At 48.7% G+C, this 17,709-nt stretch overlaps 1 protein-coding gene across 8 annotated transcripts in view; it reads right to left on the reverse strand.

The window, feature by feature from the left end:
* ASTN2 (astrotactin 2) overlaps nucleotides 1–17,709 on the reverse strand; it is a 363,384-nt gene that overhangs the window by 191,327 nt on the left and 154,348 nt on the right. For 6 of the 8 annotated variants that reach the window (XM_040531095.1, XM_040531092.1, XM_040531097.1 and 3 more), the window contains 2 exons: nucleotides 16,387–16,533; nucleotides 4,169–4,336 (listed from right to left, as the gene is read on the reverse strand). In XM_040531095.1, the coding sequence (XP_040387029.1) occupies nucleotides 4,169–4,336; nucleotides 16,387–16,533 (315 nt within the window). Of the gene's footprint in view, nucleotides 1–4,168; nucleotides 4,337–9,398; nucleotides 9,493–16,386; nucleotides 16,534–17,709 lie in introns of those variants that run through there. The other 2 variants (XM_040531100.1, XM_040531093.1) reach the window with 2 other exon arrangements.

Raw genomic sequence — 17,709 nt, forward strand, 5'->3', positions numbered from 1 at the left:
GCAAGCTGTGCCGCCGCTTGGAAAGAAATCGTATATTACATGGTTTTTGACCAAGTTATTAAACTACATACCTTAGAGAGACGGAACCTCATCTTATAAAAGTCTAAGTCAATAAAGACACTGGGATCTTCCAACAGCGAAAATAGCAGAAGTGTACGAGAACAAACAAATATTACTTGATGTGCACAAAAGCCGCATGATATTACACTGAACTATCAGTGAAAATGACTGTTTTCGTAAACACAAATACACCCTCACTGAGGTTGGTCATCTACTGATTTACATGTTCAGCTCTGCAACCTCCAAATCCCCTTTACAAGTGCCTTTAAAAAATGCGTATGTTTAACAACGACTTTCATCTGTTTCCTGCCTGCAAGAGCCTTGTCCTACCAGGACAGCAAAACCATCTGCAGCTCAGGTGACAAACTAGCCCATTTGGAAGATGATGGAAACCTTTTTTTTTTTTTTTCCTGCCAATTTCTAGAAAAGACCTTTCACTACCACATCTAATTGGGTTCTTACAAGCATGTGCCTATTGTTTTGTGGGTGCAATCAATTGTGGATGCATAGAAGAGAGCTTTGACGGGTAAGTGCCTGATTTATGGATGGGGAAAAAAAATCAACGCACTTGCACCTGCTAATCAAGGTAGCGATCCATCTCATTTATGCCACTGCTCTAGGAAGCCTGACAGCACAGAATCACAGGCTGTTTTTCCCAGCGTTTGGCCCTCAGGGACCAATTCTCCAGCAGGCCTCTTAAGTGATGCCCACAGAATGTGCAAGTGAATCAGTTTTGTGCATACAAAGCAGGTAATTGTGCTCACAAATCAGGATTTGCATATGCCACCAAAAATGGATGCCCTCGTAAATGTTACCAGCACTGGTGAGGGAGGCAAGTGAAAAAACAGGGCTCCATGATTGTACAAGAAGACATCCCAGCATGTGGCACAAATGCCATGTCCACTGAAAAAACTGAGAGCGAGGAGAGGTGCCTGCAAGCCCCAGCAGGCAACAAACCTTCCTTGTCCTCGCTTCAAGCAGCGCCTGCCAAGAAGATGGGGCATTTTGGCTGAAGCTGTCCAGCTGAGGAGCAGCCCTGGGCCACATTGTTTGCACTGTGTGAGGATGTGCCAGCATCTGGAAGAGGCACCCAGCTCACCTGAAGTGAAAGATGGCATTTTGCTCATGTGCAGATGTTGGTGCTCTCTCCGAAAAGCTCTGATGAGTTGGTACTTTGCAATACGGGCTTGAAATTTGTCAGGGGCAGCAATCATTTAATTAAAGAATGAGTCACACTGCGAAGACACAAGGGAAGCCAAATTAAGGTCAGGCAAGCAAAATGTGTTTTGGCATTTCCTAGCGTTTCAGAGCCACCGTTTTCAGTGTGGATTATTATTTATACTGAAGTAGCACTCAGTGGCTTCAGTCACGAATCAGCACATCGTACAGACAGATGTTAAACAAAAACTCCAACCCAAAAGAGGTTTTCAGTCCTGGGAAGGGTGAGAGGTTGAGTCTCAGCAGACAGAGCCTTCATCACCTGGTGGCCTCTGTCCAAACGTGTGCCAGGAGCCCACGGCACTGCTGCTGAGAACACCTCTGCCTGAACCCTGGAGCAAAGAAGTTCTGGGCCAAGGCTGGATCCACACTGCAGGAGAGGTCAGCTATAAATGTGTGGGAGCATTTCAAGGCTGGCCCTGCTGCTCTTCACAGGGGAAACCTGCAGGGCAGTCATCCCCCAGACAGGACAAACCTTGGTCCAAGCCTTCTCCTGGACATCCAGCCAGAGAGGAGGGAGGGCAGGGAAACCCCCCGCACCCACTACTTGGGATGCTCCCAGAGATGATAAAATCCCTGATCTGGAAAGGTTGAAATCTAGATGGGATTTATATCCCCTAGTAAAACCACAGGCCTCTCTCTCTCTCGTGGTGATAAAAATAAATCACTCTTAAAAATAGAATGACATTAATTAAAAATAAATCTCAAAATGCATGCTGTGCATCACAGAACTACAGTTTGCTCCCAGCCTGGCATGGGAGCTTCTCACCAGCTGAAGGCTGGTCAACAGCGATGAATGTGAGCCATGTCTGGGGCTCTCTCCTGGGGCGGGGTGTCCAGCAGGTACTTCCAGAGGTCTCATTGTCAGTGGATGGTTGCTTGGTAAAATTTGGAAAACTGCTCTGAAAACCTGCAGCCTCACCAGCAAGTCCTGCCCTGCCCCTGGGGATCCAACTGGCACAGACAGGAGAAAGGTTCTGGTTTATCCATGTGCAAGTTGCCAGGATGGAGAGAGGGGGAAGAAGCTGATGTACATTTTGGGTGAGGAAGCTGACAGTTCAGAGCATGGCTTCTCTGCCCTCCCTCCATCACGGGACTGGCTCAGAGCCCCAACGTGCCCAGCGTGCCAGGACCACAGAGATCTTCTGCCTTGCTCCTCCTGCTTTGGCTGTCACCTCTGAACAGCTCACAGACCCTTTAAACCCGTTTCCTTCTCCCCATACCACTGCCTTCTCTCCATCCAACATCCAGGATGTGCCAGACTTCAATCAGCATCAGGCAGAGGCATCGCCACCCAGGTTTTGGCCAGACGGGAAGCAGGGATGGGAGCTGTAAAGCAGCAGCTGAGGTTAGGACCCAGCACGGCGCCGGAGCCGAGCACTTCCCAAGCTAATGAGCATCACTGCCTTCCCTGCAAATGAGATCTGACATGTCCTGCTCAAGCGTGGGGCATCCAGCGAGAGGGAGAAGCTGCTCTGGTGCACTGGGGATGCACAGGGAGCAGCAGCAGCTGCTGTGGGAGAACACGAGACCGTGCAGGGGCCGTATCAGCCCTTCTTGGTGCCAGCGAGCAGAACTACCTCCATAGGGTCTCCTCGTGGTTTCTGCTGGCAGCAGAAGTCTTTCCTTCCTCCTCCCGTGGACCTGGGGAGAGCTGAACTGATCTTCTCTCATCCTCAGAGCTGTCTGCGTGTTGCTGATGTTTAAAATGATCCTTCTGTGCTGAGCCACGTGGGTGTGAAGATCCTCCTCCTGCATCACCTCCACATGCCAGGGAGCTGCTGCCACCTCCCAGCCCACCTTGGGGCTGCAGGTGACACCCAGGGCTTGTTGGCATGGGGAATTGGCCAGAATAATTTCTGTGCTGTGGCTATGCCTGTCGGTGCCTTCATGCAGACAAGACTTGAGAACCAGGATTATGAAAACAGAACATTGTCTTGACCAGGAAAATGGATTTATGAGACCTAGCTTAGTATTTGCATCTCAGCTGAGAAGGGAGAGACAAAAGCAGACCTCTCCTGCCAGCCCCCAGCACGCTCGTAGCTCCCAGCTCACAACCTGGGAGGGTTTCTTCCTCCCCAGCTGCCACGCATTAGCAGCACAGCCTACGGCAGTGGGATGCTCAGAAGAAGCCTTCTCCTCTGTGAGCTGTCCCTCTTCAAGTCCGCCGAAAAACCAGCAGCCAACACGGGGTCACACACTCACGCACTTCCCACCCCACAGACCCCCTTCATTCCCTCGTTGCATTCTTGATCTTTTTGTGTTCCCGGACGGCTGCAGATCCCTGTGTGTCACCCGGGAGTGAGTGAGCCAGATGGAAAGGTGCCATTTCTCCTTTGTAAGAGTCCCAGCACAGCAGGCTGCTGCTTCACAGGGGCAAATCTGCGTGCAGGCAGGGTGTGCTCAGTGAAAAACTCATCTGTGGGTTGGGAAAGATAGCAGCACTGTCTGCAGCTCCACAAGGCAGGTGGAGGAGAGATCAGACCTAGGTCATATTAGGCAGGAGCACAGATGGGAAATGCTGTGCTCTGCCATTAAACAGTTGAAGGAAGACAAGGGATGGTGATGGGGCAAGATCATGGGTAGGTTTTCCAAAATGGACAGCAAAACGGCACAGCTTATAGGCAGCCAAACTCTACGTGCCTGCTGTCGCCACACCAACGAACTGATAGATCCACTATTTCTTATCCCCATCCTAGCACCCACCTGCTTAACGCCTTGTTAATGGTGGTCACCAGTGTGTACCCTGTTGGTACCGCTCCGTACCCTGTCCCTAACACCAGGCTAGCATGGGGCTGAGCCAAGCAGGCATTGGCAGACCTAGAGACAAACCTCCTCCCTTGCCTCTCCAGCCTCTGAAGGGTCTTCTCTCTTCCCAGGCCTCCCTTACCTGTCTCTTGGTCGCACAGCTGCTCACAGGCATCGGTGGTCCTCTGCCCACAGAGGTCTCTCACCCAGGGTGACGTGGCATTGATCTGGTAGTAAAGGGACAGCTTGGCTGGGTTTAGCCAGTCGGAGATGTCCAGGTAGCTGCCTTCGCTCACAACGAAGCTGCTGCCTAAGGGTGGAAAAAAAAAAAGGTGTGTTAGGTGTGCAGAAAAAGGAAAAAAAAAAAGTAAAAGAAAGGAGCATGTCACAAGGAAGAAAAGGGATATCTTAAATAAGGCACCAAGGAATTTGTACATGAGGCAGCAGAACTTCTGAGTTACTGCCCCATCATTCTCCACAGCAGAGCCCCTGCTGCAGTTGGTCAGACCTTGATACTCCAGTACCAATGGGAGAAACCAGCCCTGCAAAGGCTGAGAATTGGATGAGGGGCATGGGTTGGGGTGCTGTGGGCTCCTCAGTCTTCTCTGACAGATTATTAAGCTATTTTTGCTCTCTGGTTTCTGGTTTCTCTTTCATGCTGATTGGGAAGAAAAAAAAAAAAAGGGAGAAAAAAAATTGGCCCAGTATCAGACACACTGTTCCTCTATAGCTGGTGTGATGTTGAGATCAGCAAAATACTACTGGAATCACCAACACTCAAACCAAAGAACTTCATTTGACTGTGAAGTTCCTCCATACAAACACCCCAGCAAAAGGTGTGAGTGGTCCACCAGCTGGGAGGCTCCACTGCTGAGACGCTCCCCCCATCCCAACCCTCCCAGTATCACAAGATACTGGATTTGATTTCCAGATCTCTGCAGAAATGTGGACAAATGCAGTTATTCTGACCCATAAGATCAGAGCATCACATCCCCAGCTCACGCAGGTGGTGTCCACCAGAGATTAGGATCCCAGAAGCAGGAGGACAGCAGCACCCCAGCCTGTCCCCACTTCCCTTCTCCTAGCTTAAAGCAGCAAACTGGCCCAACACAACTCGTAGCATAGAAACTCCCTCACTCTCTCCCCCGAGAATTAGAAGAGAATTCCTGCCAAAAAAATCTTTCCTTACAAAATCTTATGTTTCTTTATTTTGTGAAATGTATTTTTCCCCACTGGCATCTGGGAATATGCATCATCTAATTAGCCAAATAGATTTTCAGTTCAGCCCAATCATTTCCTTATCTAACATCTGAGGCCCAGCATCGCTTGGGGGATTTTGCAGGCACAGAGGTCCTCATTAACTCTGATCTTCAATTACATTGATTATAAGACTGCCTCCATAATAGTGCTGCACAGATCAGAGGGGAGCCAAAAAACCTCTGCCATTAAGTGGTGTTTTACAAAAGTTACCGGGGTAAAAAGCCTCTAAAAACAGGGGAGAAGAAACCTTCAGAGAGGAGTAGCCAAGGTGAACTGCCAGGTAAGCCAGGAGATAGCAGGCATCCTTCCAAGTGCTAGGACGTGGAAACAGGGGCAAGCTCTGCAGACACTACCTGAAGATTCAAATCCTTCTTAGTGATTACACAAGGATGGCAAGTCTATAGATCCAGGGTGTTATTTTCCTGAAACTTGAGGGCTTATATCACTTAGAAAAATAATGTCTAAGTGCCTTACTAAGCACTGCAGAAGTTCTTAGCTCAATGAAAGCCAAGAGATTAAAAAAGCAGAAAAAAAAAAGAAATATAGCAGCAACCACCCCACATGAACCTGCTTGAACATAAACTTGCAATTTCCTTTCGAATGAGGATTGCAGATGCTTTAGGAGGCAGGAGCCCATCTCGACCTCATCCTACACCACATTATCCACACAAAGGACAAGAAAGCAAAGCCTGAAGTCAAACATTCAGGAGAGCGACCCTATTTCCAGGTATCCTGAGATCTCAGCACCATAAAAATATCGGTCCTAATTTATGTGAATTCAAATTGTTTACATTGATACTGCTTATACAGATGCATCTCTACGTTGATAGCTGAGGAGTGCAGCCGAACTACAGACTGCACAAGCAAACAGAAATGAGAGCTGCAGTTGCTCTGGGGACCCAGCGAAGCAGGAGCCTGGATCACCAGGGCTGCAGGAGATGTCTGTATCAGCCACACGGCAACAGCAGATTGCAGGGCAAATGCCACAACACCAGAGGAGAGCATCGAAATGCCAAGCTCAGAGATTTCCTTAGAGCCACCTAATTTCTTCTGTTAATTATCGTCTCTACCATCAATATTTAAAGACAGCTTTAAATACCAATGGTAACTATTGCTGGTTTATTTTACCAAGTGAAAATGCGTTATGAACCCATTGGGAGTGTTTACATCCACATAGCATCCTGTCAATCTTGCTTGCTTGCTTGTTTTTCTAGCTTCCTAGCACGGCTCAAGAAGCACGTAAGTGCATTTTGAGGCTCAGTTACAGACAACTCCCTCTGTGCCCAAAGACTGAAGAGCAAAACCACCAGCTCTTGATTAAATCCTTACTTAATGAACCCCACTTCTATTTAAAATACAGCCAGAGTAAAAGTAACAGAAGCAAATCAGACATAAAATAGTCGTATAATTAGGATTCGTAAAGAGGAAGGTGACTTGAGCCATCGGAGTGCCCTGGCACAGGACCTGCCTGGTGGAGGGGACCCAGCGGGTGACAGCAGGGAAGCTGTCCTGGGACAGGCTGACTAGAGCCAGGTGCAAGTTTGTTGGGTGAAAAAAAACACCACAGATTTGAGAAGCTTGAAATAACTTGCAAATTTTGCTTTGTCATATTTTTTACACAGAAAGACCTTCTCAAATATAATGCAATTGGAACTGAAAGAAAAGAAAAAAAGGAAGTGAAAACACTTGAATCCAAAATCCCTGAATTCAAAGTTCAGTGAAATATTATGTTTCCTCCAACTCAAGCTAAGGAAAAAATAAATAAAAAAGCTGGGGAAATTGAAAGTTCTAGTTAATTGCAAACACTTCCTTTCCTTCCTAGGAGGAGGAGGAAAGAGGGGACAACTTCCAGCAAGGAAACTTCTCACATCACGGCCCAGAGACGGGTAAGGCTGTGAGATGTGTTCACAGATACACTCCTCACCTTCGCTCTTACTGAAAACATAAACAAACAAAAATCCCAACCTTGATCCTTTCATAGCTTGCCTAAAAAAATAAAATAAAAAAAAGCAGGAAGAGAAGCTTTACAAATATTTTGAAAGCTAAAATTCTGAAGATTTCAAAGCCTTTCTTACACAAATTTTCTCTTTGTTTTCAAAGAATCCACACACATAAAACAGTTTTCACAAGTCACCAGCGTGCAGTTATCAAAAACATCTTGAAAAGCGAAGAAGGGGAAGATTGAATATCAAATCCTTTCAGAAACTACCGAGAACAAACATTTTCTAAGCGAGAGCCATTTCAAACACCTTCAGCTTGTCAGAAACATCTGCCAGATCTGCCTTCTCCAATGCGCGGCCTTTCAGCGGAGGTAACAGAAGAGGACAGCACCAGGGGACATGAAACCCATGGGGACATGAACCCCACGTGGCGCACACCGCCTATGCAACAGTGGGGGAAGCCCCAGCTTGAGCTGTCCTCTGGAGATGTGCTTTGAGACCCACAGACCCAGCTGGTTCGCCCTACACCCGAACCCGGCCTCCAGGTTGAAGCGCACACACAGGGACCACGGGGAGCAGGTCCCAGGAGATGCCATTCCCCAGCTGACTGCCTTAAGCTCAGCAAAATTCCCCTTCAACACAGACATTTAGGGCCCAGGTTAAAGCAGCCAGTAGCGTCACATCAGCCAGACAAGGCAACACAACAGCAGCAGCTCCCGACCTGCCACCACCTCCCCGTGGTGTAGGACACAGCCCTTGAGCTCCACAGGCTTTATGAGCAAGACTGCACCCTATACTGGCACCAAGGGGAATTTCACTACAAGGCTATGCAATGCCAGTGCTTCAGGGGATTGTTTTGTTTGGGTTTTTGCGTGTGTGTGTGTTTTTTCCCCCTTCGTTCTCAAATGCTGATCAAAGCCGGACCCGCTCAAGACTGCATCCAAAGTTCGCGTCTCTCATGCTGAGGTCTCCTTCAAAGTTCAGTGGGACTGCTTAAGCCTTGACAAAAGAACCTTGAAGTTTTGACATTTCAAAAATCATTTTCCAGAACAAAACAGGATAAAACAGCTCAGAAGAGATATCTAACAAGGGAAAAGAACAAAGCGCCCAAAAGGCAGCCAAAAGGGTTTGGCTTTTCCTTTCTCTCTCTCTCTTTTTTTTTTTTCAAGGGAAGAGATCAAATAAAACATTTTTTTTTTGAAGAATTTCTGTTTCTTCCTCCCTCCACTCCTTTTGTCTTCTTTGGTCCACTTGCTATATCTTGGACAACGAAACTCCCTTTTATCTAAAATTAGTATTTTATGTTTGAAAGATATGGGAGGTCATGCGACAGGTTGCTATTAATGTACCCATCCCTGCACTATCTTACTACTGTAATCCTGTTAAAGATTTACTTATTTTTTTAAAGACCACAGGAAGGATTATCCTCTTGCTCCATTCTATAAGTACAAAGAATAATTCAATTTCTTTAGAGACTCTCTTTTTCTTGTAAAACTTGAAAGAACATTTCCCAAAGAGATAACTCCTCCCCTATCAGCTCTTCCCATTGATCAGCTCTCACGCTCCTATCCTTGTACTGGGGAATAAGAAATTTTGCTTCTCAAATCTCTTTCAGGAAATTCAGAGGAGAGACAGACAGATGCTCTGTTCCCAGGACACACACACCTTGAGCTAAGCAGGGCAACAGGGCTTGGTGCAGGGTTTCATCCACAGGCTAATGCAGGGCCAGCTCTACCACCCCTCTCCTGCTTAGCACAAAGCTGGACAATTTTGGAGTAATTTCCATTCTGCCAAATGAAATTCTTAATTTCTTCTGCTAAATTGAAACCAGGAATAGTATCACAGTGGATTCAAATCCACAGTAGCCATTTCTGTTTTGGATAATTTTGGAATGATTTCAATTCTGCCAAATGAATTTCTTAATTTCTCCTAAATTGAAACCAGGAATAGTATCACAGTGGGTTCAAATCCACAGTAGCCATTTCCTTTCATTTTTCAAACAGTTTTTCTCTTGAACAAGTTAAACACCTAAACAGAAATTTTAGTAAGCTTTTAAAAGCACAAAAGTCTATACATACGTCTCTCTTTTCCATTTATTTTTTTCTATCAGCCAAGCTGAAAATGCAGCTCATACCACACACAGGGCTTGGCTCCAGGAGGTATTTTCATCACCTGAACTCTGTGCACGGCCGTGGGCTGCTGGCGCCAGCGCTCCCCAACCTGCAGATGTGCGAATCCGGAGCTTCCCATGCATTACAAACGCTGTCAATCCTCACGTTTTTCACCCTGGCACAGCAGAAGCAAATTAGCGATACAAATCTGTATGTAATTACATCTAAGACTAGAAGCATCTTTCCTGTGGGAGGAGCGGGGTTACATTTTAATTGTTAAATCACACTTGTTTGGTAATTTTGACAGATTCTTTCTTTGGATTTTCTTGGAAATCAGTCCAGATTTCACCAGGGATGAACTTCTGTCAAAGAACGCATGTATTTCATTTTGTACAGCAAGCGATCACTTGGGCACCTTTCCCCAGACCTGAGTGGAACCAAAACACCCACATGCAAACGTGCTGCGGCTTCACCTCCGCAAGACCTGGGTTGAAGCCACCAGCACCAAGCCTTTGAAGTAAGGGGCCCCTCTGCCTGCTCCACGGTGTTATCAGGCACCAGAACTGCCCAGGTGTCAGTACCAGCACACTCACGTCCTTAGTAGGCATCTGGGCTAGCAATGGCTGAGACAAATCAGATTCGTGAAGCACAGCTTCTCTTTAATGCTCTCTATCTCCAAACTCCCTCGCTCCAGCCTGGGGCTCTTCTGCAGCGACACTCTAGATATTGGACAAGAGTTTGGGGAAATCCATCCTAAATCTGATCACTCCGCTAAGTATCTGATGGATGAGCTATGATAAGCTTTAAAGAACATGAAGTGTGTGTGAATGTAAGAGATTTTTCAGCCAGGACCAAGACCAAACATTCCCCCCAAGGCTGCAGAAAATGCAACCGAGATGCAGCACACGCAAAATCAATGCACCGTAGGACCAAGGTGTGCCACCACCTGCTCATCACAAGGTTGGGCATGGCCAGTGACACCACTTGGGAGAATTATAGAGTAAAGTGCCACGCTCTCGGCCATGCAGCCTCAGCAGATCCTCTTTGCAGTGCTGCTTATTGCTGCTGCAAGTATCCCATGAATTGTTGCTCGAAAGCAAGCGTGGCCTAAGCCAGGTTCCTAGGACTGACCCACCAGCACTCTTCTGAGACAGGCAGGGTCTCATCGTGCAAATACAGATGCCCAGGTTTTCATCTCTCCTTCCTATGGAAGGGAGCAGGCTAGCTGGCCAAATACACTCTGCCTTATTGCACTCTGCCCTCACCGTCTCTCCCAAATCAGGGAATGAACGGTACTGGTGTGAGCTCTGCAGGCGCTGGGCGATGCCACCTCCCCAGTGCTGGACGCGTCCTGCCTCTCTCAGGATGCCACAACCCCCATCTCCAAGCAGGCCCTGGCTGACACCATCGAAACATCACCACCAGTCCCCCAGTTTGCTTCAATAAATCCCACATGGGACTGAGGAAGAGGCATTTTCCTTCCCTTGCAAGCAGAGCTGCCCCGGCACGGGGACAAGCCAAGCGCGGGATCACAAGCCTGTCACAGGCACGATAAAAACATGATGTACTTCAGCCTCCGGAATCTTATTAGTTCCTCATGCAAAGAGTGTTCACGCCGTAAAACCATCTTGGAATCCCTTTGATCCACGCTGATACAGTTTATAAATTGGTGTTAATATTTAGAGTTCATGTCTGGTGATGCTGCAGCCATTTGCTCGCATTTTCTTGCCAGCCAAGCAGGCTCAGGAGCAGGAGTGAGTTGTAACGCAGGCACGGAGATGACCCAGTGATTAAGAGCTGATGAAATTAAATGCAATCTGCAGAGCTGGCCCCAGCACAGCCACCTCGCCAAAAACATGCTGTGTTTGGGGCAGCCAGACCCGGGGCTGGGGCTGGCGGTGCTGCTCCTGCCGAAGCACTGACCCGCATCTCCATGCAGCAAAATGGGCATTGCTGCAGTAGAGCAGCCCCAGGCTGAGAAACTGCAACAGAAAAGCCCAGTTTCAAGCCAGCCCTTTCTTTCTGCTGATTTCAGGGGGGCTGATGTGGCTGCGAATGGTTGGGGAGCTCTGGAGCCCGGCTGCCATAGGGGAAAGCTCTGAGGGATGGAAATCTTTGAGACCCAAGCCCTTCCTCCATCCTTCTGGTGCCAAGCGGGGATGCTTCATTTGTAAATCAATGAGCATCTCCAGCTTTTCCTTTGCTGTAAAGCAGAGCCCAGCACTGGGCCGCTCCCCACCGCCTGCATCTCTCGTTGCTGCTTATTTCTATGCGAGCGCATGCGCAGCACGTGCCGAGCACACGTGAGCCAGCGCCTGAGGAACCAGACTAATGCCTGGTCACCTCTGAGGGCTGCACAACGTTAAGCAGGAGATGTCAAAAGCAAACAATTTAAGGCAACAAATTTAATTAAAACCAAAATGAGAAGTTGTTGCGAGTCCAACAATTGCAGTCTACAGAGCTCAGTCAATCTTTGGGGAAAATTAGCAAAAGCTGCTAATAGCAGCATCCAATTCCACCGGCGTCTTGGAGGAAACAGTTGTAGGGGGAAGGAAATGAATAATCTTCAGATGAAACAATTACTGATCAGCTCTGTGACAATCACACACCATCATCATTCAGGCGGGCAGACGCAGATGCATGAAGCTTGGGAAAAATGCCCCAAAGCACAGCTTCCTCCAGCTCTGCCACCTTACTAGCCGCTCACGCCTAAAGCACTGGCTCGGGTTTGCACAGCTGCCGGTAGCCAGAAGAGCACCAGAAAGCAGCAGTGCTTCAGCCACCCAGGAGGGCTGTTCCCAGGGATGCTCGGTTTGTTTTCCTTCCGCCTCGCTTGCAGGGCTGGCTGGAGGAGCTGGTGCTCATCCCGCGGGATGCCCCCACATCTGCAGCTGGGCTGCAGCTGCAGAAACACCGGTGCTCTGAGCAAAGCCCACTGCAAGCATCCCAGCTGCACAGGCCGTGCCTCTGCTCACTGATTTTCAGAAACCACCTTGACCAAGCTCAGTGCTGTCCCAGACAGAGGTAGCACCACGTTTTCCCTGGCACACGTCTCCAAAGAGGCAGAAAGAAGGTTGCAAATGCCCAGAGATGCCTCTGAAGCACCAGAAGCCTGGTTTATGTCCTTTACTTTATTTCCACTTATAAAACGAAGCCCTACAAGCCCCTGGTTAAACGTAGCTCTTCCTTCCTTCTGCTTGCCATGGAAGACCTCGCCTACCTCTCCCACTAAAGTATCCCGATACAAACATCCACCAACACCATATATAACCTCTTTGCAGGCTATAAAAATGGGAAGCTTTAATTGATACTATATTTCAAACTGCTGTGCAGCAAGGACATACTCCAGGCTAAGTCCTCTAGGGTATCTTTCTCCAGCCCTGCTTTCCCTGCAAGCGGCTCCCATTGCTCTCTCTCTACTTTTTGAATGATTACTTACAAGAGAAAAACCCTCCTGAATGCACAGAGCTGAGTGGCTAACATATTCATAAGGGGTTTTATTGCTCAGATGGAGGGACTCTCTTTTCTTTTTCCCCCCTTTGATGCTGCTAAATGTTCCTCTAAATAATGCTTTGCATTTCCAAGTCCTCATAAAAGCCACCGCAAGCCTTCCTATAAATTCAAGCCTGCTCTGAAACGGGCATGATGCCTGCTGCTGGGTGCAGGCAGAGGCTGCATAGTTCCTGACACCAGGGGGACACACGATTTCCATGCCCTGGAGCAGTGGCAGAAGGGAGCGGAGGCTGCTTGAGCCACTTGTGGAGGAACGAGAAAGGAATTGGAGGCCTCCCTGCCCTCCCGGTGTAATGCAATCCCCTGCAGCACCAAGGGCAGGGACAAAGCCAGTGCCTTCCTCAGCCCTATGACAACCCCACAAGACCCGTGCAGCAAAGGAGGCTCCTTGCAGTGCACCACAAGAGAGGCTTTACGGGCACGGGTGTGTTTCTCGGAGGGGAAGCCCCCAGCCTCCCCCTGGCAGCCAGGGCGGCAGAGAGCAGCGGCGCAGCTTCTGCCAGGCTCCTGTGCAGGTGGCTGCCCTGGGAAATGAAGAAAGAGCAGCTGTACAAACCAGTCAGTAATTGTTCAGAGGGGAGCGAAACAGCGGGAGAACCCATCAAATGAACACAAGGAAGAAAACGAACCAAGAGAGAGAAACAAGGGCAACAGAGACGTGCTGGTTATTAATACTGCCGGTGATAATCTGCCCTCCCACCCTTCACTGCCAGTTGGCTTCTTGTCCCAGCCCTTCCCCTGCTCCCTCCCATCCTCCAACTCTAACAGGCTCAGAAGCTTCTTCTTCCAACACCACTGCTTGTTGCAGGGGGGAAGCTGCTCTCCCCTGGGGCTGGAGACATTTGGTGGGGCTTCTCCCCGCTCCTTTCCCCAACTTGGTTTAGGATCCTGGCGCACCAGAGCTGGCTGACATCTATTTATTTCCTTAACAGATGAGTCTTCATCTGACAGGAGAGGGATTGCTTTCAGCCTCTGTCTTTGTTTGGCTTTTCCTGCAGAGGTGTTGGTAGCTTCTCTGTTTTCAGATTTTCCTTGGCTACTGGCATCTATTGAAATACTGCATATCAAACGGGAATTAGAGGGCACCCTTCTCTTGTGCGGGAACATCTCCCACGAATGCACCTTCCCCGCCTGCTCACAGAGCCTGCCTTATCGTCACGCAACGTACAAAGGAGAGCAGCTTAAGGATGCAGACTGTTTAAGTGCACGGCAGCATTAACGAGACGCTGGGTGCCGTGTGAGCAGCTGCTTTAAGACTGATCAAAGCTCCCAGCCCCATGTGGGCCAACGTAATCAGCTCTGCCGCCGCTCCACCCACATGGCAATAACCATGCCAGCACCCCCCGCCACCCCCTCCCACCCCCCAGCCCTGATATTTGGCAAAAAGCAGCATTAAGAGCTGGAAATGAACCCAGTAAGCCAGGAACAGGCCCCCTCTTTGCCACCAGTGTAGGACTCCGGGTGACAAGCCACACGCCACCTCCCCAAACACAGCCAGCAATGGTTTCCTGGGTGCCATACAGATTTCCAAGCCCAGCTCAGTTCAGTGTTGCCTTTCAACGTTTCCTAGCATTTTGCTGCCAGTTTGGTGCTGCCTTGGGATTTGTTGTTAATCAACTAGAAGGGACAACTTTAAGAGCTTTCCTCTTCCCAGGCAATGGACTCCGCCACCACATAAAACGATGAGATTTCAATAAAACTGATAGCCACTGCAAAATGTCTTTGCTGCTTCTGTATGAAGAATTTGACTGTTTCCCATAAAAATATTTAAAAAGTTTTTGCAGTTTGTAATTATATTTTACAGTTTCATTACAAAGCTCATTTTAATTCTTTGCCAAACCGTTTTTACCAGTCCTCTTGCCACTTTCTCTTTAAAGAAGTCATTAAGTTGGAACTGGAGATCATCCCATTTCCCCCAGTTTCAAGGATATTAATCTATTTTATTGGTATTTCATTGTCATTTCCATTCGACTGTTCTCTGTATTTGCATAATTTGCATTGCCACTCCCTTCCTGGTGAAAAGCACAGACTCGTCTTTCCACTTTAACTCTACGGAGTCGCATTACATTTTGTTTTATTTTAGTTTTCGAGGACACAAGCCTTCCGTGGGCCAGAGGCTCTGCAGGATGCTGGAGCCTATTTCCACCACTGCCTTCCCCCTGGCCTTCAGCAGGGCTCCTGTGCTGTCCCTCTCTTCTGCGGCTGGTTGTGGGCTGGGGACAGCGCGTCCCTCCCAGCCTACGCGATAACCTGGCCGGTGCCTCGAGGGACGCGAGTTGATACTGGAGCAGCCTCATTTCCCCAAAGCAAAATTAGTTTCTGTTCTCCAATTGTTCGGAATAAAAATCTGTGAAAACTACAGAATATTTATTTGCAGCCTGGGCAGTACTTAATGCCTTTTAGAAGCAGGTCAAGGCGTAGCCAAGTCCCTTATTTCAAGTTATGCCTTTTTCAGCTCTCCACCCCTCTAACAGTCCGTTCCTCCAATCTGAGGCCACAAAGCAGACACTCTCCTCCTCTTTTTCTTAATAACCAAGCTTTAGCCATTAGGGCAGCCTCCAGCCCCCGAGATTGGACTGCAATTTCCAGAGCCAGCAGCTAAGAAGCTTCCCGAGGGGGCAGAGCAGCGGCAGCCTTCCCACCAGCACAGGGCACCAACCCGCTGGCTGCACACAGCACCCATCCCAAAAGCATCGTTGCAGGTGCAGACACACATGCGTGGTGAGGCTCCGTGCTGGGACTGAAGAACCCACTCTCATCAAGGCTGAATACCATTTAAAACAGACCAGGGAATCCCTCTCTGTCATGGGGGGATGCTTTAAGCCCCACTCTTCCACACTGCTGCACCTCATTAAGCATCTAACTCTCCCCACTATGTTCACACCCCCGAGGGACACCCTCCACCCCAACCCCACTGGGTGGATGGGAACCAGCACGGGGCTGGGAGCAGCACAGTTCTGGCAGGGAGAAGGTGTACCCTCAGCACGCCCCAAGCAGTCAGGCGAGCACGGAAGCTGAGGAATTGGAACTGACTGAATAATGGGTCCCATCGGCTGGAAGAAAATGAAATTTGCCCTCGTGTTACTGAAAACTTGCACTTGACGCTCACTGCACATTATAAAGAAAAGGTCAGTGAAACACAACAAATGCAAGGAGCCCAGTCGGAGAAAGCAATAAATAGTGACAGCAGCCCCTGTCTAATTTTTCAAAGCATCTCTGCCTTTGCTCAAATACTACCAGTTTCACTCTGCACTGCTGCAAGGGGCTGGGACAAACAGATCAGCTGCTGCAGGACAGGAGCATGCATATGCAGGCTCCCGGGGCTCATCAGTGAGTCCAGATGAGAACAGGAATATCTATCAGATATGTTTAGTGATAAAAACAACAAAGGTGCAACTGAGAAGCGGAAAGTTTACCCCCATGGTGTGGTCCTCTAGAGATGCCTGCTAAGGTGCTGACTCAGGGAGGCTTTAGGTAAGCTATAAAGAGAGCGGCTGCTGTGGGGTGAAGGGGTTCTGATGCCCATGGGGTCTTACCATCGGCGATGAAGTGCTCAGGTACATGAAGTGTCACCTTTACAGTCAGCGGGCAGGAGAGCTGGGAGCCGCACACCATGGCAAGAATGCAGGAGCTGACCGCAATGAGGGTCAGGGCTGTCTTGTTGATGGGGCTTTTCATCGAACCTGGAAGGCAAAGAGAGTGGTGGGTGCTGCGGGAGGGACCCGCCTCGGCACCCCCACCCCAAAAGGCCCCCCCAGCTTGCTCTGCTTCCCCCTGCCCCATGAAGACCAGAGCTCCTGGATCCTTCACACCCTATTCTTCCCATCACGGTTTGCTCATGGTCCTGCAGGCTCCTGCAGCCAAGCCCCAGGCAGTTTTCATCAGCCTAGGTTTATGTGGCAAATTTTATCAAGTCACAAAAATAACCAAGCCAAATCCGAGGGCTGCTGGTACCATGGCATCATTTACTCTTGCTTAACACCAGGAGAAATCTATGTCTACAAATTTTATATAGCATTGCTGAGTGTTAATTATTTATACAAATATGTATAAATATTCAGTCATCACACAGGGACTATGATGAACAACAAAGCAACCTACAGAGCCAGCCGCTTTTTACAGGCAGTGGAGATTACAAGAGAAGTTTTATTTTGTCAGTCACAGAAGCTTACGGTACCTTCAAAAAAAGCAGCTCACAAAGGATTTTGTTACAAGTGCCAACTCAACACTTTCCAACACAAAGAGGGGCTTCTGAAGCCAGCACCTGGACGGGAAGTGGGTCACCTGTCCCCAGCTCCATGGCCATGTGCTGGACACGTAGGGTAGGGGATGTCTGCATGGAGTAGCCATCAGCTGGGGACATCCCCGTCCTGCTCCTCCCCTGCTACTCTGTGCAGACCTGCACGCACAGACGGCCTTGTTTGGCACCTTGTGTTTTATTTTTTCTTTCTTTTTCCTTTCTTTCTTTTTCATGTTTTCTTTCTTTCTTTCTTTTCTTTCTTTCTTTCTTATTTATTTTTTAAGCAAATGGAATTATAGAATCATAGAATAAGGACAACTGAGGCTGCGACAAGGAGACTAGGAAGCACCAAAAGGGACTTTATGTCTTGGAAAGATGCTGAAGGGATCAGGCCTTCTTGTTCCGACTACAGGAAGCATCAAGCCCACAGGTTCTCATCCTCCCGAGGGATTTCAACCACCTGGATGTCTGCTGGGAAAGCCACATGGCAGGCAGTAAGCAATCCAGGAGACTCCTGGTGTCCACAGAGGACAACTTCCCTGTCCAGGTACTGGACGAACCAACCAGAGGAGAAGCATTACTGGACCTACTCACCAACGCGGAAGAACTTGTTAACAAA

The sequence above is a fragment of the Cygnus olor genome, chromosome 19, assembly GCF_009769625.2.
Source record: "Cygnus olor isolate bCygOlo1 chromosome 19, bCygOlo1.pri.v2, whole genome shotgun sequence".
Taxonomy (NCBI): Eukaryota; Metazoa; Chordata; class Aves; order Anseriformes; family Anatidae; genus Cygnus; species Cygnus olor.